The 27,460-nt window shown below is 44.8% G+C and overlaps 1 protein-coding gene across 2 annotated transcripts in view; it reads right to left on the reverse strand.

Moving 5' to 3' along the window:
- Window positions 1–27,460, reverse strand: part of DTD1 (D-aminoacyl-tRNA deacylase 1) — a 172,377-nt gene that overhangs the window by 11,637 nt on the left and 133,280 nt on the right. The window contains exon 5 of one of the 2 annotated variants that reach the window (XM_082743197.1): window positions 3,448–3,619. The exons of the other annotated variant lie outside the window; for it this stretch is intronic. Coding sequence (XP_082599323.1) covers window positions 3,467–3,619 — 153 coding nt within the window. The 3' untranslated portion in view covers window positions 3,448–3,466. The remainder of the gene's footprint in view (window positions 1–3,447; window positions 3,620–27,460) is intronic. 2 annotated transcript variants of the gene reach the window in all.

Below are 27,460 nucleotides of genomic sequence, written 5' to 3' on the forward strand. Positions count from 1 at the left end.
CACCTCTTCCCCATCTTACTGTGTGCTGTCTCCTATTGTGAAGCATGTCCTCCAGGATGTTCTGAGACACAAAGTCACAGTCTCTTCCTCTGTGATGGGCTTTCTGGAGTTCCTCTTGCACACAGAAATGCAAAACCACTCCCAAGCTGCCCACTGGCCACAGGATACTAATGCCTAGGATACCTTTCTACTGGAATTATTCTCATCTAACTAACTAAAACTAATCTACTGGGATTACTCTGAGGCCAAAATCTAACACAAATAGAGACTTATGTTTTGCACTGATATAAAGAGTAGAATTCAGTACCCCCCAATAAATAAAGATTCAAAGTATTGTACAGAAACAATTACATCAAAAATTAAAACATCAAATTTTAAAAATACAAAAATTATTCATTTTAATTATACAATAATACCATTATACAATAATACAAATAATTTTAATAATATAAAAATACAAAATTAGCAGGTAGATAATATAATCAAGAAAGAAATCAACTAGGTGACATAAAAATTTTTTAAAGCCATTTTGAAAATACAAGGTCTAAGACACATTAGAATTTGTGTGTTTTTGTGTGTTTACATTGTTAAGCTGGGTTTGGTTACTGGCAGATGAATATTCCTTATCTATTCATTGAGTTCAGCATGAGAGTCTGAAAATTCAATTTTTAAAAATTTATTGAAAAGTCCCAACACTCACTGGGGAAGAGGTTATTATTTATATAATCTTAAAGCTGAAGGGAAAACACATGGTGCCATGTCAGAGTAGGGCCAAGAGAGCAAAACACCATGCAGGCTGGCCAGCTGCCCTCCATCCAAGGAGATGAAATAGAAAACATCGGGTCTGGATTTTTGCTTCTGAACCAAGGAATCACCCACTATAATGACTGTCATTCCCTGGCCATCAGATTGGCCAGTCCTTCATCCTTGGTTCAGGTGGCAGGAGTGGATACGGGGTATTCTCTCCAGCACGATCCCCAAGGGGCAGGGGAGGCTTAAGCAGAGGTGCCACAGACACATTGCGGGGGGGGGGGGGGGGGGGGGGGCGGGACGGACCTGCCCTCCCACCCCATCCTGCTAGGACAGTCAGCCTGCACTATGCCTTTACCTGAGTGCCTTTCACAATAGCACTGGTGACGGGGAGGAGTTTTACTCTTTAAGTTAATGAAGAAAAACCAAGGAAGCAAAAATGACACAACTTATTGTCACACAGAAATTGGCCAGAGGGAAATGAGAACTCAGTGAGTTTCTGAGCTGTTGCTGGACCTGCAGAGCGAGCGTACTTGTAAAAGGAACTCCAAGAGCTACCCCGTGCTCCACCCTTCAGACTGAGGCTTTCTGTCCAGCCCATAAGTCAGAGGCGCCAGCAGGATTTGTGATGACAAAACTGACCACTGATATGAGCAAATCACCACAGGGGGCAATGGAAGTTTTATGTGATATCAAGGCCACAGATCACACATGTAAATGTTACTGTGTGTTCATGAATATTTAACATTATTCAGACACCACATAGCACTTTTTGGAAGGTTCTCCCTAACGGACACCAACTGTTTCAGTTCATGAATAAAAACCCATGTCTTGAGGTTCAGACCAAGAAAAGGGGGTAGGGGGCGGTTCCCTCTAAATCCTGCTTCACTTTCATATGAGTGTGAGAAAAATCAGCCAAGACCAGTGACCACAGTTCTGTCACCACCCCTCCCCCCATAGAAACAGGGAAGGAAACAGAGTGATTAGGAGAAAAGTCAAGTGGACATTACAGGATTGATTATCCAGTGCCTCCCATCCCTTAAAACTACCAGTGAGGGGGCGCCTGGGTGGCTCAGTGGTTTAAGCCTCTGCCTTCAGCTCAGCTCATGATACCAGGTCCTGGGATCAAACCCCGCCTTGGGCTCTCTGCTCACCAGGGAGCCTGCTTCCCACCCCCCTCTCTGCCAGCTGCTCTGCCTACTTGTGATCTCTTTCTCTCTCTCTCTGTGTCCAATAACTAAATAAAATCTTTAAAAAAAAAAAAAAAACTACCAGTGAGTCCATGACACAGCCTTTCTGAGCTCTCTGTCCTGTGCCTTTGGTCTGTGTTTGTAAACCAGTCTGTGTTAGTGCACCCGACTATCACTACGACTCTGTAATAGAGCTCAGTGTCTGGTAGTACGCATCCCAAAGGTCATTTCACAGATGGACTTCCCTTTTGGAAGGGAAAGGAAAGGCAGAAGACCATCTTATGAATGTTCTCCTCTCTCACCGCTCAACACCTCCAGGACGCACCTGTATGTTGACTTGGTTTGAACCAAAGACAATATATAAGCTGAAGGCTCCAAAATGCATGGCCAGACCTTGCTCCTATCTTGATTTCTGCTACTCCCTCCTAACTGGCCTCTTGGTTCCAACCTCACTCCCCTCAGCTGCTAGCGTGATCTCCTTAAACTCTGGACCTGATTATGTCACCTGTACATTTGAACCATTTCAGAAGTTTCCCACCATCCCAGAATGAAATCCAAATTGGCCAGTTGCACACCAGGCCCTATGAACCAGGACCTCCTCCTCTAATTTTACAGAAGCTCCCTAAACAACCCAACCCAAATGGTAGCCAGTGTTTCAGCCACTCTTTCCCACCTCTGTTCCAAAACTCTCTGTTCTTTTCCCACACCCAACAATGTTTGCATCTGCTCTTCTCCTGGCTTGGGCAACTCCCACCCTTGCCCCCTCATCTGCCCATTTCCATATGTCCTCTAAAGTCTGGTTCTGGGGTCCTCCCCTCTGTGAAACCTCCTCAATTTCCCTCTCTGCCCCCTCACATTCCCTCCACAACAAACCACATTGCTGATTATTTCTATGCTTCTCCCTGAACTTGCAAACTCTCATAAGTAAAGGGCTCTTCATAATGTGCTTGCTGGAGGAATGAGCTTGAGCAAAGGCCTTCAGATGGCTGGATCAAGTTTTAGACACCTCTGACCTTCAGGCAGGGAGGTGGACTTAAGAGACACTACTGTCTATGGAAGGGAAGAGAATGAAGCCCAGCTTTAGCAAAGGGAAACTGGGAGTACAGTCGGTGCCAGGCAGGATGAACTGAAGGATGAAGAACATGAGGGGGGCAGCTCTGGAAGAGCAGGCTGCAGGTGACTGTGGTCCCCAATGGAGCTGCTGAAAGCAGGACTGGAGAGGAGGGAGCAGTGGTGAGGAAGGGCTCAGGTGAGGCTCCTAGCCTGCATCGCACATCTGCGAACATGCTGGAAATGCTCACAGGAGCAGCAGTTACGGCCAACACAGGCAAGTGAGGAAGGAGGAGACCCCAGGCCCAAGGGTTCCCTGTCCGCACCTCCACTTTTCCAGGAAGGTATGGGTGAATGCCCATAAAATGAATTCTGCCTCAAAAGCCATTCTTGTCTTCCATTTGTTACCATTTGCCCAAAATGTGAGAAGACATATGCAGGGAGGGGAGGCTCCTACCTGAGTTCCATCCCTAAGTCTATGGCTCCCGCTCAGAAGACACGTCGCCCTCCGCCCCACTGCTGGCACTGCGGTCTTCTTTTCGGGGGGCATTTCTCTCTTTGCTTGATTCAGAAGGCCCCTTGGCTCTGGTCTTTTCTTTCCTCTGCTGCTGTTTTTCAAGCTTTGACAGCTGATTATAAAAAGTAAAAAGACTTGTTTTACAAACATAAACATGTACCTCTCTATCCAAAACACCGATTACTTCACACACAGCAACCACTAAACATGCTTCTGTCTGATAAACCAGTGTGCCACAGGATTTCAGATGTGCCAAATGGTCTGCAAAATGTCTGTCAGTTGGGCACCTAAATTGTTAACACAGATTAGTCACACGCGAGATCTCTCTGGACTTTTCTCCACCCGTAACTCATCTTGCCATGTGCTCTTTGAAAATGGTCAACCAACAGGCTTCACTGACAGGCTGAAAAGAGCCCTATCAGTGAAAAAGCTTTTATTCTGTTATTTTTTTTTCCTCTGATGTCTCTATAGCTTTTTCTAACCAAGTCATCTTCCTACTTACTCTTTTCTAAAGCGTGACCAACACACTCCTCTATGTGCTGAAGGTGGGAAAGAAAACTCTGAATAAAAGACGTTAAGCAATTTTAGACATCGTCTCAATTCTGTTTGTTCTCTGATACTGAACTTACCCACAACCAAAACCGTAAATGCTCACAGTAAGGCCTCATGGGGGCTACACAGGGACACTGGTCGTGGGAGCCCTCTCAGACCTCCTCTGGGCCAGCTGGGGGACATGACTCTGGCATCCGACTCCACAGGGACCTGGGTCCACTTCCCCCCTGGTTAGTCTCCGCAATGTGTTGAAGGAAAACACAGAGTAAACAGTCAAAAGAAACAGATCATCTGACACCCTAAGCAACAGCAAGACCACTCAAGAAAGGCCTGCTGAGAAACTTGTCAGAGCATACTGGCCAAGTTTGGGCCCACAGGATTTTCTAGACCAAAAAAAAGCCATCTGTAATGAGAGACAGCAACACCCAGTTTCATGTGCCTCCCAGACCAGGACTACAAACATTTTATAGTTCACATCGAAAGAGGGAAACGTAATGAAGAGCTGGCTTCTCCCTGTCAGTCACTGTCCCTCACCCAAGCATATAAAGAAAACACTGTAATTAAATAAAACTTGTCATCTCTGGATTACAGACAGACTTTGAACTGAATCTTTAGATAGATCAACAATCAGCAACTCTCAATTTGGTCCAGAAAACCAAATTTACTAATGGTTGACCTATAATGTTATCTTTCCCACTCCCCCACTTCCCTGAAAAGCTGTAGTGAACAATTAGGTTGGGTAACATGCTAACTAGACTTTGCGAATGAAGACATCACTTCACCTCTAACCCATCAACTCTCCTCCCAAGTAACTTTCCTGGGTAAATTCCCATTCATGTGCATAGGAAAGGCTCACAGGAATGAGCACTGCACTACTCTTTGTATCAGCAAAAACCCAGACATCACCTAAATGTCCACTCATAGAAGGACAGATAAATGTAATGCGGTATATAGTCAAATAAAGCAATACTGTAAAGCAGATCTAGTTGCATCAAAACAGATCATGTTATGTGACCCAAATGAAGTTTCAGAAGGCTATATGAGGCAGGATTTCAGTTACACAAAACACTATACTAACAGGCTTTTGCCGATATGGTCTGACCAGGAGAATACAAGCCAACTTCAGTAAAGTAGTTAAGTTTGAGGAGACAGAGAAGAGAATGGGATCACAGTGGAATGAATATACACGGGCTTCCACCAGAACTGTCAACTTTTACTTTTTTTTTTTTTTTTAGTTTATTTATTTATTTATTTATTTGATACAGAGAGAGAGAGGTCCCAAGTAGGCAGAGAGGCAGGTGGACAGAGAGGGAGAAGCAGGCTCGCTGCCGAGCACAGAGCCTGATGTGGGCTCGATCCTAGGACCCTGAGATCATGACCTGAGCCAAAGGCAGAGGCTTAACCCACTGAGCCACCCAGGTGCCCCTCAACATTTACTTTTATAAAAACACAACCAGGTATAGATATGTAAACTGCTTGCTACTGGCACTTGGATCCCTGACAATAAGATACTTGCACCATGATGTAAACCAACACATACATAGCTTCCTTCACCAACAAGTCTGGAGAAAGTATCAGCTACTGAACTGTGTACTTTGTGGCATTATTTCTCTGTACTATTCTGCAACAGAGAAAAGAGCAATTTCTTACATTTAAGGTGACAGCCTACCATTCTCATTCCCCTTTTGTTGTTAAAATGCTCCTTTTCTTTATGACATGAGGAAGATAGTATATGGGGTCCTTCTGTCTTGCTCTGTTTTTTTTTCCAAAAATGATCTTGGATTGCACAATGTGAATGTACTTAACGTTACTAAACTGCACACTTAAAAATGGTTAGGATGATAAATTTCATGTGTATTTTAATACAATTTAAAAAAACTTTTTATTGAGCTAGATATAATCATCATGTATTATAGGAGTTTCAAGTGTACACGTAATGATTTGGTATTTGTATATACTGCAAACTGATCACCATGATAAGTCTAGCTAACAGCCATCACTAAAGAAATTTGTTAATGATCTCAGAAAACACAGAGTTGGCACTCCATGCTGGACAGCACCCCCCCAATTTCTTTCTTTTTTTTTTTTTTTAATATTCTTAGTTCATGAAATCCAAACATCTGGAAATCCATGTGCTGCAGTGAACTGTGCGAAGTTGCCTTCTGCTGCCAGCAGCTTACATTTACATCAGTGTCTGTGTATGTGTTTATACATGTATGTATAATAAATATATGTGTGTATCTATAGACAAATTATACACATACACACACATAAAATCATGAACATGTTCCAAGTTAAGCACAAAGAAAGCATGATTTTTATTTTAAAAAGAGACCCTCTCCATGTTGTGTCCCCTCTTTAAAGGTAAATATAGAAAATCTGAGTATCACCAGTGACTTAGCCAAACCAAGCCTCCCCCCACCGCTAAGATTCAATCTCATGCAAAGGCCTATTTGACAACTGACCTATTCTTGATTTTCTATTCTTAAATCCTGGTGAAAAGCCAGACCCTGGTGATGGGAATAATTCCTAATTAAAGCAGGCTTGTCAGAGATTCCTGCAAGGTCCACAGTACCCATCTGATTCTGAACTGACTTGGAGGTGCCATCAACAGAGTATGAAACTGTGGAAACATCAATCTGACCTTTCACCCCAACCCTGTCGCCTCCCACCACGGACCACACTTGTAAAGCATCTGTGATAATTACTGAAGTGACAGGCATAGCCCAAGTTTCTGTGAACGATGTAATGCTGATTCTCTTACATTATTTATCTTAATACAACCCCAACCACATATGGTTCCATGCCTCGAAGTTCTCTGTGAGAACATTGTGAACTAACCTAATAAATTTAAGCCTTCTCTCAGAAAACTTGGAATCCAAGGCAGCCAAAACTTGGAATTCACATCTCAAGGCAAGAAAGCAGTTGGATTTATCTTTTAAGGAAACAAATGAGAAAGAAAGAAGAAGAAGAAATCAGAAATGCATATGGAATCATGTAGGGTGTCAACAGCTTTCAAATTAACAGGAGATGCATGTCAAGGAGAATGTAAACCACTACAGGTCCCATGAACACATGATCTACAAACAAACACTGAAGCACAGTACTTTTGGTTTTTTCTTTGTTTGCTTGTTTTTTAATTAACTGATGAGGGTGTCCATAATGCAAAGAAACACTGTCCAAGCCGTACAGGCTCTAGTGTTATAGGGAGAAATCCAACCCTCCACAGCCAGCTCTGGGCACACAGACGCTGCCAAGGGCTGGATAACTGTTCTATGGCCAGCCTGTACCTCTCACAGTGAATCTTAGAAAGCTCCGAGGGGGCTAAGGTGGGGGGCATGGGAATATCTAGACCCCAAACTCCCTAACTCATGATTAAATCCAGAGCAAATAAAGGATTTTCTCTGTCCTAAAGCGGTCCGTGCTCGAACTGCATAATGTCAGGATCAGGCAGCTGCACACACACACTACTGCACAGCTCACAAGCCAAAACACCATGAAGGACCAGGCGGGCAACACAACAATGGAAGTAACAAAGTACCAGACGACAGGGCATGGTAGAGACTGCAGCCACACTGGAGTGGACAAGTCCCACCTAATGACATTCACATTTCTTTTTAAACATCTGGAAAGATGTCATGTCAATAGGACAGATACAGGCCACCTGTTGGAACCTCCACTTTGCACCCTCCCCCCCGAGTGATCCCCTTCGCTCTGAATAAGCCAGTGACAGCTGTATTCTCATCAACGTCCCACAGAGAAACCACTGTCAGCGGCCGGCACCACAGGAACATTTATCCTCCCAGCTTCTTCCTCCATCCCTGCTAACCCGAGCCACTTGCTACTTCAGAGGTAGCCATGTCTGGCCCTGCTATCACATGGGCGTGCAATGGAAGTCATAACCGACAGGCCCTGAGGGGGTGTGGGGGGGCTAAAGCACAAGGTTTCCCTCCCCGATTAACACAGGTTTATCAGCCAGCCTTGCTCCCAGCTAATTAAGGCTGAGTTATTGTGTTGGAGCCTTCTGATTTCCTCAACCATCAAGGTCAAAATGTACAGGCAGCTTGCTGCTAAACCAGCTAGGAGCTGGACCCATGTCAGAACCAGTTTCTCCTTAATTCGGCAAACAGATGGCCTCAAGGACCCTGCATCTCTTCTAACAATGAAGACAAGGGCAAAGAAGGGTGACAGCCTGGCCTGCTGTATATTATAGGCAGAGTGCCAGGGGTTGCCAGTATCCCCAACTTCCTCTGCTTTAAAATGGGCATTACTGGGGTCTCTGGGTGGCTCAGCTGGTTAAGCGTCCGACTCAATCTCAGCTCAGGGCACAATCTTAGGGTCATGAGATTAAGCCCCACATCAGGATCTGCGCTGAGCATGGAGCCTGATTAAGATTCTCCTTCCCCCTTTTCCTCTGCCCCTCCCACCCCCAACCCAACATTTACACTCCTCTCTCTCTCTCTCTTTCTTAAAAAGAAAAAAAAATGGGGATTATAATATTACCCTTCATACATGTCAAGTGCTTAAAGCAGAGCCTGGCTCATAGTAAGTGGAGATCACCAACTACATACCTGGTAGACAGTCAGCCCCAGGAAGCCAAGGGGTCTGCTTGGCTTGCCTCTGTGTCCCTGGCACCTAGAACAGGGCATGACTCATAGCTGGTGCTCATTATACATCTTAAATGAAGCTCATCAATTAAGCAAAAGAGGGCATGTGGCTCCCTGAAAATAATGTGGAGTTTGGTGTCAACGGGCGTAGAGTTTGGTCCCTTCTCAGCCACCTGCGTGCTGTGAAACTGAATGCAAGTGACATAACCTACTGAACACCCATGTTCTCATTTAGTTCACTGGGTATTTCATGAGATATTTTGCTTTCAGCTGCAAGAGCTATAAACCTACCTGAGTATGGCTTAAGTAGGAAGGAGCTGGGGGACCTCCCCTACAGGATAGTGGATTCCTCCAGCTCAGCCCTGCCACAGCTCTCCAGAAGCCTCTGTGTACCTCCAGACAACCCCTCCTCCTCCTGAGAACTGCTACCATTCCAAAACTCCCCAAAGCAACGAGGCCCTAGAGTTAGCTCTCTAATGTCACTGGCACTTGTCCTCGGGAAAAGACCCTGTGTGGCCTGTCAACAGAAGTAGGAGAGGCAGACTAGGGTGAGAGAGATGAGTCCAACCCCAGGCCCACCCACCGACACAAGGCTAACACAGAGCAGGAAAACAGTCCAGCCACCAGCATCAAGAGAATTCAGGCAGCATGGGGACTCTCAAGGCCCCGCCATGGACCGGGGGACCAAAGCAAGCAGTCAGTACCAGAGCATCACAGCAAGGAACACAGAGTGGCCAGAGGGTGGTGGGTCTCAAGAGGGGCGGTCAGGGGGTACCTGGGGGGCTCGGTGGATTAAAGCCTCTGCCTTCAGCTCAGGTCATGATCTCAGGGTCCTGGGATCAGCCCGACATTGGGAATCTTCGCTCAGCAGGGAGCCTGCTTCCCCCCTCCTCCTCTGCCTGCCTCTCTGCCTACTTGTGATCTCTCTCTCTCTCTCTCAAATAAATAAATAAAATAGTTTTTAAAAATTAAGAAAAAAAAGAGGGGAAGTCGGGAAGGAACTGGCAGAGGTAGGTCAGGCAGGACCAGTGGAAGCCAGGGCTGAGGGTGGGTGAGAGTTGACATCCTGCAGGAGGGCTGAGGAGAGACCGGGATCATCCTGTGTATTCTGTCTTCACTGCCACATGGAGGCCAAGAGCACCGGCAGTGCAGACCCCCTGAGCAGAAAACGACCGGCAGATGACAGAAGACAAGGAAAGGCTGCAGAGCAAGAGGCCAGGGTGAAGGTGGGGACCACCCAGGAAAATAGGGGAAAGAGTGAAGGATGAATGACGGTGAGGGTGCACCACCAGCAGGAACTGAAGTTTCACCACCCGGGAAAGGCAGGTGAGTTGATGCACTGCTGGTGGTGGTAACTACGGCCAGAGACTTGGGAACAGACCAGATGGGGCAAAGCAGCATGGCAGGCTGGGGTGCTGGCGGTGTGGGGGAGCCCGGGGAACACATTTTCCCCGAGCTTCCCATTAATTCAGACAACAAGGGCAACATGACCAGCACGGGGCAGCGCACACTGAACATGCATGAGTGAGGGCAGAGGTGAGCGAGCAGTCCCTGGTTTGTCTGAAGAGTGACAGGCTCCAAGGGAAGGGGGACTCAAACTGATGTTACAACAGCTGTGTGTCTGCCCAGCGCTTTACCGGCTCTAGGAGGAAGGAAACCACAGGGGACCCACCCCGCCGAGTGACACCAAGTATCAGCACTACAGGTGAGTCCTGGCTTCCGGGGCAGGCATGGCTGTCTTGTACCCAGACAGCAGCACCTCAAGCCTCCATCTGCTCTTCTGTAAATGCCACACCATCCCCCACCTGATCTTCTGGCCCAGGGCCTGAGTGGAGACAGAGTGTGGCCCTGGCATTGGCGCTGGCATGGGGAGAGCACCCAGTGAACAGGGAATTGTTCTTATGCGTCCTGTCCTTTCACCCACAAAGCAGCACTTTAGAGGAATCCTCAATGGCTGCTCACTGTTCACTGTGGAATGTTCCAGTGTGATGATGACATAAAGCACAGCCTTTGGTGCCAACTAATGTGTCAAGAGCCCCCTGACGAGAAAACCTGAGCGCTCAGCACTGTGTGTACGGTCAGACTCCAGGTTCCCCTGGACTCCGCCCACTCCAGGAGATGCTAGGGTGGGGTTTGCTGCCCCACAGCTGGGGACACCTACGTGGGTGGAAGGGGGTAAGCAGAGCTGGTAGAGCTGATCTGTGTCTGCTGTCACTGTCCCTTCTGCCTGCCTCTCTGGGGAACACTGGAGCCCGCCAGACCTCTAGGGGCTGGGTGCAGGTTTGAAGGGGCTCTAGAAAACTGACTTCTTTCCAAGTCATTTCAGAACAAAACGGGTGCCTAGGAATTCCTGATGGAAGGATCATTCTTAGAGTAAGATGGTGTCTTAAATTTGCTTCCAACGTAGTCTGGGGCAATGATAGCGAGAAACTACAGCTTCTTGTCGATGTCCTCCTAAGTACCCATATGTCGCATGTAAACCATATCAAGGTCTTCCTCTTTCTCCTTTAAAAAAAAAAATAAATAACTTTTTTTTAAAGGTTACTTATTTGAGAGAGAGAGAAGGAGAGCATGAGCAAGGGAGAGGGGCAGAAGGAGGAGAAGCAGACTCTCCGCTGAGCTGGGAGCCAACATGAGGCTCGATTCCAGGAACCAGAGATCATGACCTAACCCAAAGGCAGATGCTTAACCTAATGAGCCACACAGGTGCCCTCTTCTTTCTCCTTTTTGAGCCTAGGATTGACAGAAGAGACCCCTCCTTCCTCAAAGGAACCAAAGACATAACCTGAATTTTTTTTTTTTTTAAGATTTTATTTATTTATTTGACAGAGATCTGTAAGTAGGCAGAGAGGCAGGGGGAGAGAGAGAGAGGAGGAAGCAAGCTCCCCGCTGAGCAGAGAGCCTGATGCAGGACTCAATCCCAGGACCCCGGGATCATGCCCCAAGCTGACGGCAGAGGCTTTAACCCACTGAGCCACCCAGGCGCCCCTAACCTGAAATTTTAATTTCAGTTCTTTAAAGTCTTTATTCACCCTCGGGAAATCAATGACCCCTCAGACTGTGATAGTTTGCCACCCTTAGCATTCCAAGAAGTCAAGGACAGATACTATGATTCCCAGATTGCTTCTGAGAACTATAGAGGTGAAATCAGTTGAGAGAGAGCATACCCAAGACCACATCCAGGCACCAGCCAGGCTGGGAAAAGCACCAGGTCTCCCAGACTCCCAGCCAAGACTCCAGTTGACCTGCCTCCTTTTGGAGGAAATGCTCACTGGGACAGGAGCTCCTAGAGTGAGCCATAGGTCCTGGACATCAAAACTATTCTTGCGAGGGCAATGTCAGGCCCACCCCCACAGCCCCATCTTTGAGTTATTTTAATGCTGGTTATTTCCTGCCAGGCTGTTCTGTCCCACATATGAGCAAAATCTAATTAGAGAGTGAAGAAAATAACAAAAGAAAAACTCAAGCCCCATGAAGTCAGTTACTATGATTTTTATAGACCGTAGTGGAGATGGAAAAGTTCTGTTCCAACCAACCCCTTGCAAAGATTCCAAGAAAGTCTTATGGTGCAAGTCATAAAGATCAAATGTCTCCTCTGCAATTACTTTTTAAAATTCCACAAGGTATTATTACTCTGAGGGTGCTGGCCCACACCTGTGGCCCTGGTGGTGTCAAGAGGCACAACTGGGCAATCACAGGAGGTTGCAAAGGAAGGACATGCCCAGCCAGGCTCCCTTAGGACATGAGTTAAAGGACAAAATGCCCCAAACTCATCAGCCCCATTAACTCATAACTCAATAGCTTTAGAACTTTCCACAATGCTCACTGTCTTTCCTTAGTGTCCAGCAACTACCACCACCAGTAAAAAATGCCCTGATTCTGTCAAGTTGTTTAAATTGCCCTGTGTGGTCCTTCGCTCACCCTGCAGATAAACAAAACAAGCTGACACTAGATATATGCTTTGTTGAATAGCTAATAATTTCACAGTAATGTAGTGAAGCTCTGCAGAATACAGAAATATTCAATCAGCAATGTACCTTCTGAGGGTTAGGCTGAATTACTAGATTTCCCTGTGCCTCAGTGTGCTCTCCTAGACCTGATAAACCAGGAGGCAACCTTGTATTACTACCAAAGAGATGCAGCAGAGGCTAAGGGGACCAGCACAGTGACTAGGGCAGCCTGCTGCCCTTCCATAATGCATGAGACACCTTCATAAGTGGATTCTTCAAAGAATGGCAGAGACCTACACTCAAACTCTGGGTGGGGATACTTCTACCTGCTAGTCCAATGCCTATCAACTTGGTACAGGCTGGCTTTTGCCTTCAGAACCAGGGAATCTCTTGAGCTACTGGAAACTCCTAGGTTTACGACCTTTCACTTCTCCCTGTTTCTTCCTGCTACTTACAGGCCAGAGTGGCAGAGGGTGGGAAGAACAAAGAAGAGAGGCAAATTCCAACTGGCAAATGACATGGCCAAAAATTTGAGAAGACAAAAGTGTGAATCTCCCGTGGAATTTTAACAATCTGTAGAAACCTACATCTACAGATTATCTCTAATTGACCAAGCCATTTTTTTTTTAAAGCAACTGGAATTTGTATTGGGCAATTTGTTTTATCAAACTGTAATTTGATATAATTTCGTATTATGTGATAATTCTGAAAGCACTTTTTAAAAAATTCCTTGTGTAATAGAAAACCTGACAGAACATTTGAAGAGGATGTTTCCGTATACACCGCAGTATCTGCCATTATGTCAACTATTGTGTTATTTTTAAATCAATGGGCTGCTTAATAAAAACATTACGAAGCAAAGTGCACACATGGTACCTAATTTTCATACATTATTAACTCTGCTTGAGGTTTTTGTGGGATTTTTAAAAAAAGCAAGCAGGCAGGCATCTGTTCCCATCTGAAATCGTGCAAGCTAATTTTATTTTCTAATTCCCCATTGTTTACAAAAACCCTCTCAAGCATGCAAAAATGATGGGGGGTTGAGGATGGGGTTGTTCAGTTGTCTTTCCTATTATTCTTACTTCACGAAGTCCCATCAGCATACTCCCTCATCGAACAGGCACACATAGTGGGGCTTGTTTTAGGCCATTGTGGGATGTGCCAAGGGGTTCAAGGCCAGCCTAGGCATGTGTTTCTCTATCAGTGCAGCTGCCCTCAGATCTCCAAGCTGGCCCACTACAGCAGATGCTATCAGCACCCACCGTGTCCCCTAGCCCAGAGATCACTGCAATGTCAGCAGACAACCGCCTGCAAGCCCACAACTTTTGGCCTGTACCTCTCTGCCTAAGAACACCACCTGCCCAGGGGCAGGGGCTAGCCACAAGTGCAGGGCAGGCCAAATGTATCAGGAAGTCAACACCTCTAGGAATGAGTTCAGCCACCGAGAAATGAGAACTGCGGGGTTCAAAACGCAGCTTCCTCCCCCATCATGGTGCCAACTCTGAAAAAGTCTTATACAGTCCTCCAGAGGGTCCCCAGGGATCACCAACACGGCCTTAGTAGGCTTTTCTCTGCCCTGTCTCACTGTGCTTCCTGGAAGACCTCTATCTAAAGCCTCTTACTCTGGAAGGACCCAAGCCAGAAACATTTTAAACTCATCAAAATTAGCCATATGTTAATGTGATAATTCACTCTGTGTAATCTGTTACTTGACCCTATCTTAAGCAGCATCCTAACACTGGTTTACACACGTGGCCACTGGAAGGCAGTGGCAATGCTTGGGATCACACCCCTAGTCACAGCCCTAAAGGGTGCAGCAACGTGAAGGGACAACCGAGCAAGCCGGGAGTATAATCCCACAACACTTTATTATATTATATATGCCGATGCTCTGAACACTGATCACCCATCCCCCTGGCACACTACATATTCTAGTAGCCAAGACTTTTATGGTGTTGCCCTCCACTCCCTAACTCTATTACAGAAGAAGGTATCACTGCCCTTTACACTTCTCAACTCTTCATTCTATCAGTGGCCTCGGCTTTTGCTTCGGTGAGGGCTAATTTTAAAATTTCAAGACTTATAGGAAAGGAGTAACCATTTCCCCTCTACTGAAAGAAAAGCAACGGCCCACAGCCTTTTGGGAGGCTCCACACACCAAGTGAATGGATTCTTCTCTCCTCCTCTGTGCCAGTGTGCATTTGCTTTTTAGGCCATAAGCTATGTGAAGGCAGAAATAACAGGCCACTCTTTGGTCACCATCTACTTTAGACTGATGTCAACCTCCATCAAGCTGTTGGCACATGTCTAGTTCTTAAGCATTCGAACTGTAGCAAAGTTTAAGGAGACACTAAAGCAAGTTCAGTTTTGCTATTCCAGTGCATAATTGGTAACAGAAAACTGTTCATGAGCATTTCAAACTAATAGTGTTCTTTAAATGATTCAAAATGTTTTTTCAATTTGCAAGACTTCAAAAAAGGGGGAGTGGGATGTTTTTTCTGCCCCACTTGGTCTATATGTTGTACAAATGCCAGTGGAGCGGATCTGTGGAACAATGAAGAATTTTTGTGCAAAATAGCAACAGTTCAGAAAAGAGGAAGACATGGGACCCAGAGAAACAGTGGACATTCTCTGGGAGAGAAATCACTGCCAGGCTTAGGCAAAATAAGGGCTTGGCACCCTGGGGAGCAACCCATCCACCGAGAGCATGGCAAGGGCTCCATATGGGTTCTCACAGAAGAAGCCTCTAGCAAAGAGCAGTTTGGAGCAGCAGGCTTAATAAACAGTACTTTCAGTAAAATTTCAAGAAGAGAAAGACAGGTACATAATCCTAGAAAAGCAAAAAGCCAAATAAGACCAAAAAACAAAAAAAAATCCTAAGATTTTTGGTGGTAACTAAGTCTGTGGTACCTAACCGTTCCAGAATCGAGACAATGTAAATATTATCAGTTCAACTAAAAATAATGGTATTGAAAAATAAATAATCAATGATATCCCAATACCAGAAAGATGGAGGGCATAGGAGGTGAACAGTGCTAACTAAGTAGCATGAAATAATGCCAGAATTTAATATATCAAGAAACAATAAAAGTTTATTATTTAGGGATAGAGAAGAAAGTATTCAAAGAAATAGCTTCAAATATGTTAAAGGTGGGGCGCCGGGTGGCTCAGTAGGTTAAGCCTTTGCCTTCGGCTCAGGTCATGATCCCAGGGTCCTGGGATGGAGCCCCGTGTCAAGCTCCCTGCTCAGCAGTGCAATCTGCTTCTCTCTTCCCTCTGTCCTTACCCCTGTTCGTGCTCTCTCTCTCTCACTTACTCCTTCTAAATAAAATCTTTTTTAAAAAATGTGTTAGGGGCGCCTCAGTGGCTCAGTTGGTTAAGCAGCTGCCTTCAGCTCAGGTCATGATTCCAGGGTCCTGGGATCAAGCCCCGCATTGGGCTCCCTGCTGAGCAGAGAGCCTGCATCTCTCTCTCCCTCTGCCTGCTGCTCTGCTTACTTGTGCTCTCTCTCTGTCAAATAAATAAATAAAATCTTAAAAATATATATATATGTTAAAGGTGCTCATTTGTGTGGAACAGAAATGGGATAAGGAAAAACAGGCAAAGGGGTTTATTTTTCATTATATGCCTTAAGGAATTATCTGATGTTGAATCAAGCACATAATTACTTTAATAAATAATTAAAAATATGTTTAAAAAAACTCAAAACAGCAGATATAGTTAGCAACAGATCTAATACCATATAAAAAGTTAATGATTCAGAAAAATCAATTCCTATAATCCTTCCAATATCGAGAGGATAAGACTCTAAGCAAAAGGAGTAGAAACTTAGAAGTCAGCTGCAAGACAGAGAGGAGATCAGAGCAAACACAGAAAAAGCAAGCAAAGACATCACTGGAGAACAAACCCCGGACTATGGAAAGGCTCAAGAATATCCTAGAAGGACCAACCCATCAGGGAAATTTAAAAGAAATTCACAGAGGCCACCTGTCTTCTCTTCCATGACAGTAAGCGCCACCGTAGAGCCAGGACACAGGAAATATTAATAAACCGTGTGTCAGAGGAATAAAAGAATACTGTGTGACGACAGATGGGTGGACAGAGGGAAGGAAGAAAGCCAACCAAGCATCAGGACAATGCCTACAGAGTCTGAAAGTAAAAGATGGTGACCCAAAAATTCAGTATCGCCCAGGACGTTTGCAAACATGCAAGTATTCAGAATGTATTACAGCCATTCACAACCTCAAAAAAAAAAAATGCATAAATAAATTACTCATAGAACTAGAGCCTCTTAAGAGAGTAATAAAGGAAACTGTGTTAAATAATATGACCAAAATGAGTATACAAGTTCTAAAAATAGCTGGTATATAGAAAAAAATGTAAATGAGAAATTAATCAAACTTATTGGGATCCGAAAACCCAGATTCACAAGTAATATTTTAAAGTGTGAAGAAATGCCGGGGTGCCTGGGTAGCTCACTCACTTAAGCATCTGACTCTTGATTTTGGCACAGGTCATGAGTCTGCCTGGGATTCTCCCACTTCCTCTGCCCCTCCCCTAGCTTTCTTGCTTGCTCGCTCGCTCTTTCTCTCTCAAAAAAAAAAAAAGTTTTTTTAAAGAAATGAAGAAATACAAACACTTAATAAGCTTATGAAAAGAGTTCAACTTTACTAGCAATCAAATTGATGCACATAAAAACAAGATATAATATAATTACTCATCAAGTTGACAAGGATTAAACAATGATAATAATCAGCTTTGCAAGGGTCTGAGGACAAGAACATTATATATCATTGGTGGAGAGTGTAAATTCGGTCCTTAGGGGCGCAACTTGACAATGCTCGTTTCAAAGCACTGAGCACAGTATGACCCAGCAATTCCACCTCTTCAGATTTATCTTGTGGAAAACAAGCGGCTTAGTACACAAAGATACATATGAAAGGATGTTCACTGCACTAATTTTTACAACAGTAAAAACTGTGGAGCAACCTAAAAGTTCACAAGAAAAGGGATTCTTTATATAAATTAGGGGACATTCTGTACAAACTGATCTAAAGTGTTGCTATGAAAAGCCTGTTGACTGCAGTAATCAAAAACTAGAACTCCCATCTCCATCATTAAACAAAAAGCCACGGGTGCCTGGGTGGCTCAGTTGGTTAAGTGCCCAACTCTTGATCTCAACTCAGATCTTGATCTCAGGGTCCTGAGTTCAAAACCCATGCTGGGCTCCACACTGGGCACAGGTGTGGAGCCTATGTCAAAAAAAGTAAGAAATGTTAGAAAACAAGCCAGCCAGCCAGACACCGCTGCTTAGGGACACACATGTGCTCAAAGCCATTTTGAGAGACAGGACCCAGGCTGACCTAGACAGAGGTCACCAGGACACAGGTGAGGTGGGGGCAGGGACAGGAAGACCACTGGGTATAGCATATGCTCTACTCTTAGGCTTAGGAGGCAGATCCTTGTGTGCTTACCTGAAGGTTATGCTCTTCACATGCATGTATGTTCCATACGTTCTCTCCCAGCTAGCAAATGGTGTCATAAATTTTTTAAACACAAGAGTGACAACACTTCATCTTTAGTCACTGCTTTGTCTAAACAGCTCCAGCAATCTGACTTGCCTCCGAAGAGAATATCTAAAGAGGCAAAAACTCTTGATCACAAACTTACAATTCTCAAGTGCGCAGCCTGTCAGAGAGAAGGAAGTGCTCTTCAGTAATATTACTCTGACACTCCCGAGAATTCGACTGAAACTCGGCTCTGGATGCCCCTGCAACATGGCTGAACCTGCTTAGTCTCAGGGCGCACACACAGATACCCACTAGAGGCCAGAGCTGTAGTGCTCAAACTTCCTCTGAAATTTGACGTTTGCTATCACTACCATTTACTTCTAAAAAGAAATGTTAGCTAACCCCCACAAAACTCTCGTGAATGCAATTTGTGTGGGAGAAAATGTATTTGTGAAAGCATCCACTATAGTTTCAGTACAAACAAAAGCTGCTCCACCCCACTCCGAGATAAATTTGTAATTAGGCACGACTCAGTTCTCAGGATGCTATCAGGAGTATCACCTCCTGAGGGAAAGTTTGCTAACAATGAAATGAGAGCAGAGAAGCATCACTCACACAGCCATCCATCCTACTGTTTGGATTCTCCTGACTCAAAATACACATAGTATGAGACAGTCCCAGGAAACAGTACAGATGCTTCTCCTCACCCATCAGCCCCACTCTGCGCTATGAGGAAGACCTGAACGGGTCTGAACATCCCGAACAGGTATTATTGTCAAGTGTCCTGTGCCAATAAGGTCCTAAAAAGACTTGACAACCTTTGGGCTACTCTACTTCGCCCTACTTTCCTGATTCCCACAACCAGACACCAAAAGAGAGAGGCTGAGCAGCAACAACCTGTGTGGAACTGGGGCTGGCCCCTGCTGCTCCAAGATGCTGTTAGCATTTTCCAGGAGCTAGTTGAAAAGAAAGACTCTCTGGTTCCACTCAGACTAGCAGATCAGAGCCCATGCTGGACCAGACCCCCAGGGGGGTTCACGGGCACCTAAAATTTAAGACACACTGGGCTGAAGGACTTGTCTTAAACTGAGGATGCAGAGGGAACACCATCTTAAATTAGACTGCAGCAAGCTGCTTTGGAGAGGGGCTAATGGAGCTTGTGGGGAGAGGGAGTATTGCCCAGCCCCCAGCCATGCCTTGCTGGGGCCTCTGACCAGAAGCCACAACACCGTGAGTACCTTCACTCTTCCCACACCCCAGGGGAACCTTTCAGCCAGCTTATCCCTCCAGCCTTGTAGTGAGGGGTTGCTACCATCCAGCAAGTGGTCTGTGCCTGACACCGAGGCCAGGGGGCCAGGAGGGGCTCATCAGATTCTGAGTCAATGGAAGAGCCGAATCCAAACCCCTCCAGGCTTCTCTCCCTTCACCACCCCTACACACACAAACACACACTCTCCCAGCTCCTGGCCTCCGGCTCCTAGCCTCCTCTTCCTCGTCCAGCCAGCCACACTGCCCATGAGAAACCCCTCTTTGACCAATACAACCAACTTTTGTAACTTCTCAAAAACCAGCACCCCACCCCACCCCATCAGCTTCATGGAAGGGGGATACTGAGTGCAAGGATTCTAGGCCTCCACACTGCTGTCAAGGGTAGCTTCATTTAATCTGTTTTATACACTCCAGTTCTGCATGGGGCTTTAGCTAAAATGCAAGACTCCACACCTAAAGAAGTATGAAAAGGACTTACAGAGACTTCTGCAACTACCTAACAATGTTCCCTGCCTCATCTTGGTCCCCTTCCAATCTATCCTGTACTCAGCCACAGATGTGGTCAAAATGCCAAGTCGATGGGTGTGTAAATAGCCCTCCCTAGCAGCATTGTTCATAATACTCATCAAGTGAGGCAACACAAATGTCCATCACATGACAAACAGACAAATAAAATGTGATAGAGCTAAACAATGGAGTATTATCTGGAAATAAAAGGACTGAACTAGTGTTGTATCTTACAATGTGGATGAACACTTAAAACATTATGCTAAGTGGAAAAAAAAAAAAAAGCCAAGCAGCACCAAAGACCATATATAGAGCATGATTCCATTTATTTGAACTGTCCAAGGCAGGCGAATCTGTAGACGCAGAAAAGAAACACACTGCTACCTGAGGCTGGAGATGGGGGTGGAATGGGAAGCAAGAGCTAAAAAGCGCGCTGGGCTTTTCAGTGGTGATGGGAACGTTCTAAAACCCATTGTGGGGATGACTGCACAATTCTGAACATAGTAAAAGTCACTGAACTGAACTGTACACTTAAAGTGGGTGAACTGTATGTGAATAATATCTCAGTAAAACTGTTGAAAAAATAAAGCCACTCCCCATTTAGAACCCTTCAAGGGTGGCACTCCATTTCCAAAGGATCAAGTCAATGCACCCTCAGTGCCCTCTAGAAAATTCTCCTTGAACTGGCCTGAAAGTGCTTCATTTCTCACTTCTCTTCCCCTTGCCTTTCATGCTGTAGGATGTCTAAACTCTCCCAAACCCACCCCATCACCCTGTTTCCTGCCCAGGCCTGTGTGCATGTCTAGACTCCCATTATCACTCCACTCCTATTCATCTTCAGAGCCTCAACTTCAAGCATCCTGGTTTTCTCTGGGAGCTGGACTGAGGGTCACCCGCCAGCCCCCAGAGTAGTCCTGTCCCCAGCACCACAGGAGCTCGGGAAGCATCCAGTCTGGCCTGCAGCTCTAGAGCTCACAATCAGCTCTGACCAGACTTATGTGCATGCACCCAAGCACTGGGACTGACACCAGCACCTTGCCACAGCCTGCCTAGGAAGGTGCATGCCATCCCTCCACCAACTCCCCCACTGCCATAGGCCCCAGCAACAGAAGCCCACACACCATCCTCACCGGCTCTCAGTTCACAAAGCCAACAGGCTCCTAAAATACAAAGACAGTAATTCTCCAAACTTAGTCTCCAACATTTCCTTTCTCTGGTAAAGAGAAAGTCACTCCCAAGCCCTTTCTCCCCACCCTTCCACTGGCAATTGACTTCTTAAGAAAATGCTGTCTCCCCATCTCCTCAGTCTGAACTCGACTGGGAGCAAAAGTGCAACAAAATGGCAGCAAACCATACCAAAGCTCTGGGATTAAATCTGGATCTTCCACAGCAGGCAAAGGAGCCACACTCCTACTGAGACCACCTTCCTGAGGAGAGGAGTAGAATTCCCAATCAGCCAACATGGCTCCCTCAGAAACCTCTCCAAGATGTCACTCTCTTCATGTCCATGCACAAAGTAACTAAATTTGGTGCCAACATCTTACATTTACACTGATGATTAACTGGGCTGAATTACGTCAGTACTCTGTAAGGACAAAACCTGAATTGACACACACACCCCCATCATTGCTGTGTTTGTGGTGTGAGATCACTTACACAGTGCAATTCTGTGATGAGAATTAATATAAATATGGGCTCACAAGCAGACAAGTAAATTGCACAATTTTCAACTATGACATCAAGATCAGGAACATTTCTGGACAAATAGATGAAGAATGAGTTTGATGAAGCAAAAAAGAAAATGCCTCTGCTGTCACTAGGAAGGTCAGGCTGGCAAAATGAATGTCTAAATTTCAGGTTCAATCAGTATTCACAGGCCAGCTATGCCAGAGGCCTTTCCATGCCACACCCATTCATTCAGACACATCCCTAAATCTGTGAGGAGCCCGAAAAAGTGAACTTGAGGACAATCCAATGTTTTGGCACCAAGCAACCTCTTCCACTAAGACAAAACCATCCAGATGGAGGGAGCAGCACACAAAGATTCCAGTTCTCTAGAACCAAGCACAGCACCCAAATGAGTGGAAAGAGCCCAAGTAGAGCAGAGGGAGGCAGGCTTGCTTCCAGCATTCCTCAACATCTGCCTCTGACCACCCAGGAAGGCCTGTCTCAATTCCAAGGGATAAATACCACACCAGACACAGACCAAGATGCGGGAATGAGAGAAAGTGCTGACCATGCCTTGGAGGTTTCTTGCTAGACATCCACTGAAGCACAGTTGTAACTGGGAGGCCAAGTCCGAGAAAATGCTGATGTAGTACAATGACGACACTGACTGCTATCTCGAAGAGAGAGATGTAGTCAACTGAAAACAGACTGTAACTAGAAGTCAAGGTCTAAGGATGAGACAACCTGAGGAGTGCCTCAGAGTTCAAAACAAGACAGACTATCATGGAATCTTACTCAAGATGACCATGGCATCTTACAGAAAATGTTAGCAAAAAGCAGCTCCTGTGGGTGCCTGGATGGCTCATTCAGTTAAGCGCCCAACTCTTGGTTTAGGCTCAGGCCAGGATCTCATGGGCCATGAGAATGAGCCCCGAGAATAAGCCCCATGTTGGGCTCCACACTCAGCGGGGATTCTGTTTGGGATTCTTTCACTCTTCCTCTCCTTCTGGCTTTGCCCCACTTGTGCACTCCCTCGCACACACTTTCTCTCTAAAATAAATAAACCCCTCTTACACTGTTGGTGGGAATGCACGTTGATGTAGCCACTTTGGAAAACAGTATGGAGGTTCCTCAAAAAATTAAAAATAGAGCTACCCTACAACCTAGCAATTCTACTACTGGGTATTTACCCCAAAGATACAGATGTAGTGAAAAGAAGGGTCATATGCACCCCAATGTTCAGAGCAGCAACGTTCACAATAGCCAAACTGTGGAAAGAGCCAAGATGCCCCTCAACAGATGAATGGATCAAGAAGAAATGGTTCATATATACAATGGAATACTACTCAGCCATCAGAAAGGATGAATACCCAACTTTTGCATCAACATGGACGGGACTGGAGGAGATTATGCTGAACAAAATAAGTCAAGCAGAGAGAGTCAATTATCATATGGTTTTAGTTACTTGAGGAACATAAGTAATAGCATAGAGGACAGTAGTAGAAGGAAGGGAAGAGTGAAGGGGGAAAAATCGGAGTGGGAAACAAACCATGAGAGACTATGGACTCCATGAAACAAACTCAGGGTTTTAGAGGGGACGGGTGGGGGGATGGGTTAGCCGGGTGATAGGTATTAAGGAGGGCACGGATTGCATGGGGCGCTGGGTGTCATATGCAAACAATGAATCATGGAACACTACATCAAAAACTAAAGATGTACTATATGGGGACTAACGTAACATAATAAAATAAACACATCCAAAATTTAAAAAATAAAAAATAAGTAAAATAAATAAATCTTAAGCAACAACAACAACAGTGGCTCCTGCTAAGGCACAATGCACTTGTCAGATGAGAGAACTAGATCCAACAGAACTGGGCCCAACAGAACCAGACCCGACAGAAATTCTGTCAAACTTCTGACTTCACCACAGAAGCTAAGGAACAGCTTCATAACTATTTCCTCATAAAAATATAAATACATGTAGGGATGCCTGGGTGGCTCAGTCAGTTAGGCATCTGACTCTTAGTTTCAGCTGAGGCCCTGATCTCATCGGGGTCATGAGACTGAGCCCCGTGGCAGGCTCCGCACTCAGCAGAGAGTCTGCATCTCTTCCTCTCCCTCTGCCCCTCCCCCTGCTTGCGCCTTCACAAACACTCTCTCTAAAAATAAATAAAATCTTAAAAAAAAATCTTTAAATAAATCCATTTAACATCCATTCCATTAGTTTAAAAAAAAAAAAAAAGGAGGCAGCATCTTAGTCCAATTTCCATTATGTAAGGACTAGCTTGCTCTGGAGGGGCCTATGACAGGTCGCTGACAGCTGACACATTTCCTTCCTTGGAAGTCTTACACAAAAATGAAATAGATTCTCAATTATCTGAAACCAAAATAATATTTGCAAATACTTTAAATCTTGCCAGAGGAATGGAGGGCTCTTCTTTTTAGGACAATTTGGAGAAAAATGAAAAAATATATACTATTTAATGCCCATTACAGATCCCAAATCATGTTCTAGATTAGAAACATAATACATAAACTATGACTGAGTTATAGGACAATATTTGTGTTACTGTTTGTCTTGATAATAATAAAATATTTACCAATGGAATTTTGAAATCTATTACCACTTAGTATAATAAGCCAATTTATTAAAAACAATCAGCAACTATGGTAGAAGAACTGAGGTTTCTGGCCATGGAATTCTCAAATAAGGCTGAGGACAAACAGCAGACAAAACACAAAAGCTCAGGGAATATAAGTCTTAGAGCACAACCCCAACCTCTGTCTCCTACCTTTTTCTTTTCTGAGCACTTGCAAGCCTACATATCCACTCCCTTTAGGTATGTGATTTTTACTACAGATTCCTGAATACCTTGAGGCTTCCTGGACTGAAACATGGCTTGCTACCTGGTGCCTGAATTTTATCTTCCTAAATGCAGCCCAGTGTTTTTACATGTCCCCAGCAGATGCGGACCTGAAGCTGGCAATAAGCAGTAAGTGTCAGGTGAATGAGAAAGAACACCTCATTCCAAACACTGGTCATTTTTTAGATTTGTATGGCATTTCCCCCACAAATTTTCCAGTGCAAGGGCCTCTTGGAGAAAAGAAAGGAGGCTTTTTCCCCACACACTCCAGGTTCCACATCTCTAAACTGGCACCATCTGGATGAAGTCATGCTTAAAGGTGGACCGTCCTCTACATGCCCCTTGCTTGGGCTAAAAGTGTCCAGAAAGAAGCGAAAGCATGTACCCACCTCCCTAATTCTCTCTCCTCCTCTTTCTCTTGCGTCTCCCTAAGAGGAAGGACTCTGGGACCAAATTCCAGAATATTGCTGGGTCCAGTTTGTTAGCAAGAAAGGTCACTTGGTGTTAAAAAGTCACACACAAGGGGCCTCTGTCTCTCTTTTCCACTTCCTTTCTCTATACAATTTGGATGGGTGCTCAAGGCTGGTCCATGACAACATAAGCCACTCATCAACCTAAATCAATGTGTATGGACTCTGAACTTCAAAGCCTGATGCCAGCCTTCAGGCAGTAATTATTCTAACCTGTACTAACATAGGACATTCTTAATTTCCCATGAACATCTACAACCACTGTCTTAATCACTTCCCTGCTTTGCTACTCACTGCTGTCAGCTTGTCCTTGTTTATGGGATTCCCCACACTGTACCTAAAATTGGCATTTATACTCTGATGTAACTTTAGTGTTTATAATCAAGAACTCATATAAAAACAGAAAAATAGGAAAACACTATTTATTAAGGCAAAAAAGAACATCACTCTTCTGTAGAACAGGAGCTCTGGACACCTAACTATATTTCTTAAACTAGAACATTGTGCTCAGAGGCACCACTCTTGACACACCTCAGTGGGAGGTGCTCTCTTTTCCTGCCCATTCACCCTGCCCCCATTCCTCCCTGCTGACAGAATTCCTACTGAGTGCACCCTTGACCAGCTAGCTCCCTCAGGAGCCACAGTTTAAGCCATCATGGCCTACGTACCCCATGTATCTTGCCAGGTATTGAGTGAGAAAAAAGTATGAAACAGGATGCCGGCCAACAAACATGATAGAAGTTTCCTAAATAGAGGTTTGGGGGAAGGTCCTAAAAAGGGACATGAGATAGAGATGGTCCTTCTGCCTCTGGCCACTGCCATCTGTCTGCATGAAACTCCTGGAAATATGCTTAGAAAGGTGAATAAAGGCAAAGCCCTTAGAAGGGTAAGTGGAAAATATAAGGAACCTGGACCTGATGGAACTTACTTGCATCACTACGTTAATGAAGGCTGACCTTTAAATGCTTTGTTATGTAATACAGTAAATGTCTCTATCATTTAAGTCACTTTAAAAGTTTTTTAGACCTATTGCCAAAATACACAAACTCACAGAACCATCAAGTATAGGAAGCAATAGGTTAAATGTTGTTACTCTACTCAAGAACTGGCACAAACACGCGTGTAACGTCTGCGAATCCCCTGTAACAATCTCTTGTGTTATTAAATAAGTCACAGTCTTTAGTATACATTGCACCTTCCTGTGCACATTACACATTTATACCTGCATATTACCATGTAGAAGTATAAACACAAAACCAAGTACACTGAAGTGTGAAACGTGAACCATGTGCTGAAAATCAGAGCTCACTGCAAAAAACAGAATGTTTGGAATATGATGATCATTTCTTTTTGTGATCAGCCTGGCAATAGGGTCTACTCCACAAACTAACAATTTTGGAAACACTGAATCCTTTAGAACATGCCTGCTTTGGTTAATGAGTTACCCAGGCAGTGTACGTGAAGCTGGCTAAGTTTTCTAAAATAAAACTATTATTTTTTTTTTTAAGATTTTATTCATTTATTTGACAGACAGAGATCACAAGCAGGCAGAGAGAGAGGAAGGGAAGCAGGCTCCCCACTGAGCAGAGAGCCCAATGCAGGGCTCGATCCCAGGACCCTGAGATCATGACCCAAGCCGAAGGCAGAGGCTTTAACCCACTGAGCCACCTAGGCACCCCCAAGATAAAACTATTATTATCAGTAGTCTGCCTCACGATATAGCAAAGCAGCACTTCTCCTGCCCTTTCCAGGACTTCCCATTGCCAGGGACATTTGTCAGTGTCTGGAGACATTTTTGCTTGTCACAGCTGGGTGGAGGAACTACTGGCATCAAGTAGGCAGAGGCTGTTAAACATCCTGCAAGGCACAGGCCAGCCCCCAACAATAAAGAATTATCTGGCCTAAAATGGCAATGGTGTCAAGGTTGAGAAGCCCCAGTCTAAAGCGATGTTGACTCCTTCCACAAACCAGACACGAAAATTGATTTCATTAACTTAATAATTAAATCTCCAGCATTTATTTTATGTTGTGTCTGTGTTTTATGCTCACAGAAAAAAAGGACAGTATTTTCAGATTTCAAGGGAACCTGTTATACAAATTTCAGGCTTGCCTGAAATCTGCTCTATTTGAATGATGATTTACAAAGTTCCGATCAGCCATTTACCCAGCATTTCTAGACTAAGACAGCCCATTCCTTGAAAGCGTACTTTGCAGATTCAGCAAGTCCACCTACCTATATGACGTCTCTTATTCTGCCCTCAACAGTGCAGCCTTCAGAGTGTGCCTGTGATATAGCTGGATTGTAAAATTCGTGCAGATGGTGAATGAGTCAATAAAAAGTACATTTCATCTAGGCCAGATAAACCCAACATAAAAGTGTAAATCTCTAATCAGGCATACACTTAAGAAGAGTTATCCAATGTGGTGGATATTTTATCTTCACATGTAAAATCTTTCCCATCCCACCTACATGGGATGGACCTACATGACCATCCTAGTCACCTTCGCTTAAAATGCATATGTCTAATTCCACAGGGCATGTTGTACCTGACT

The sequence above is a fragment of the Mustela nivalis genome, assembly GCF_964662115.1.
Source record: "Mustela nivalis genome assembly, chromosome: 8".
Taxonomy (NCBI): Eukaryota; Metazoa; Chordata; class Mammalia; order Carnivora; family Mustelidae; genus Mustela; species Mustela nivalis.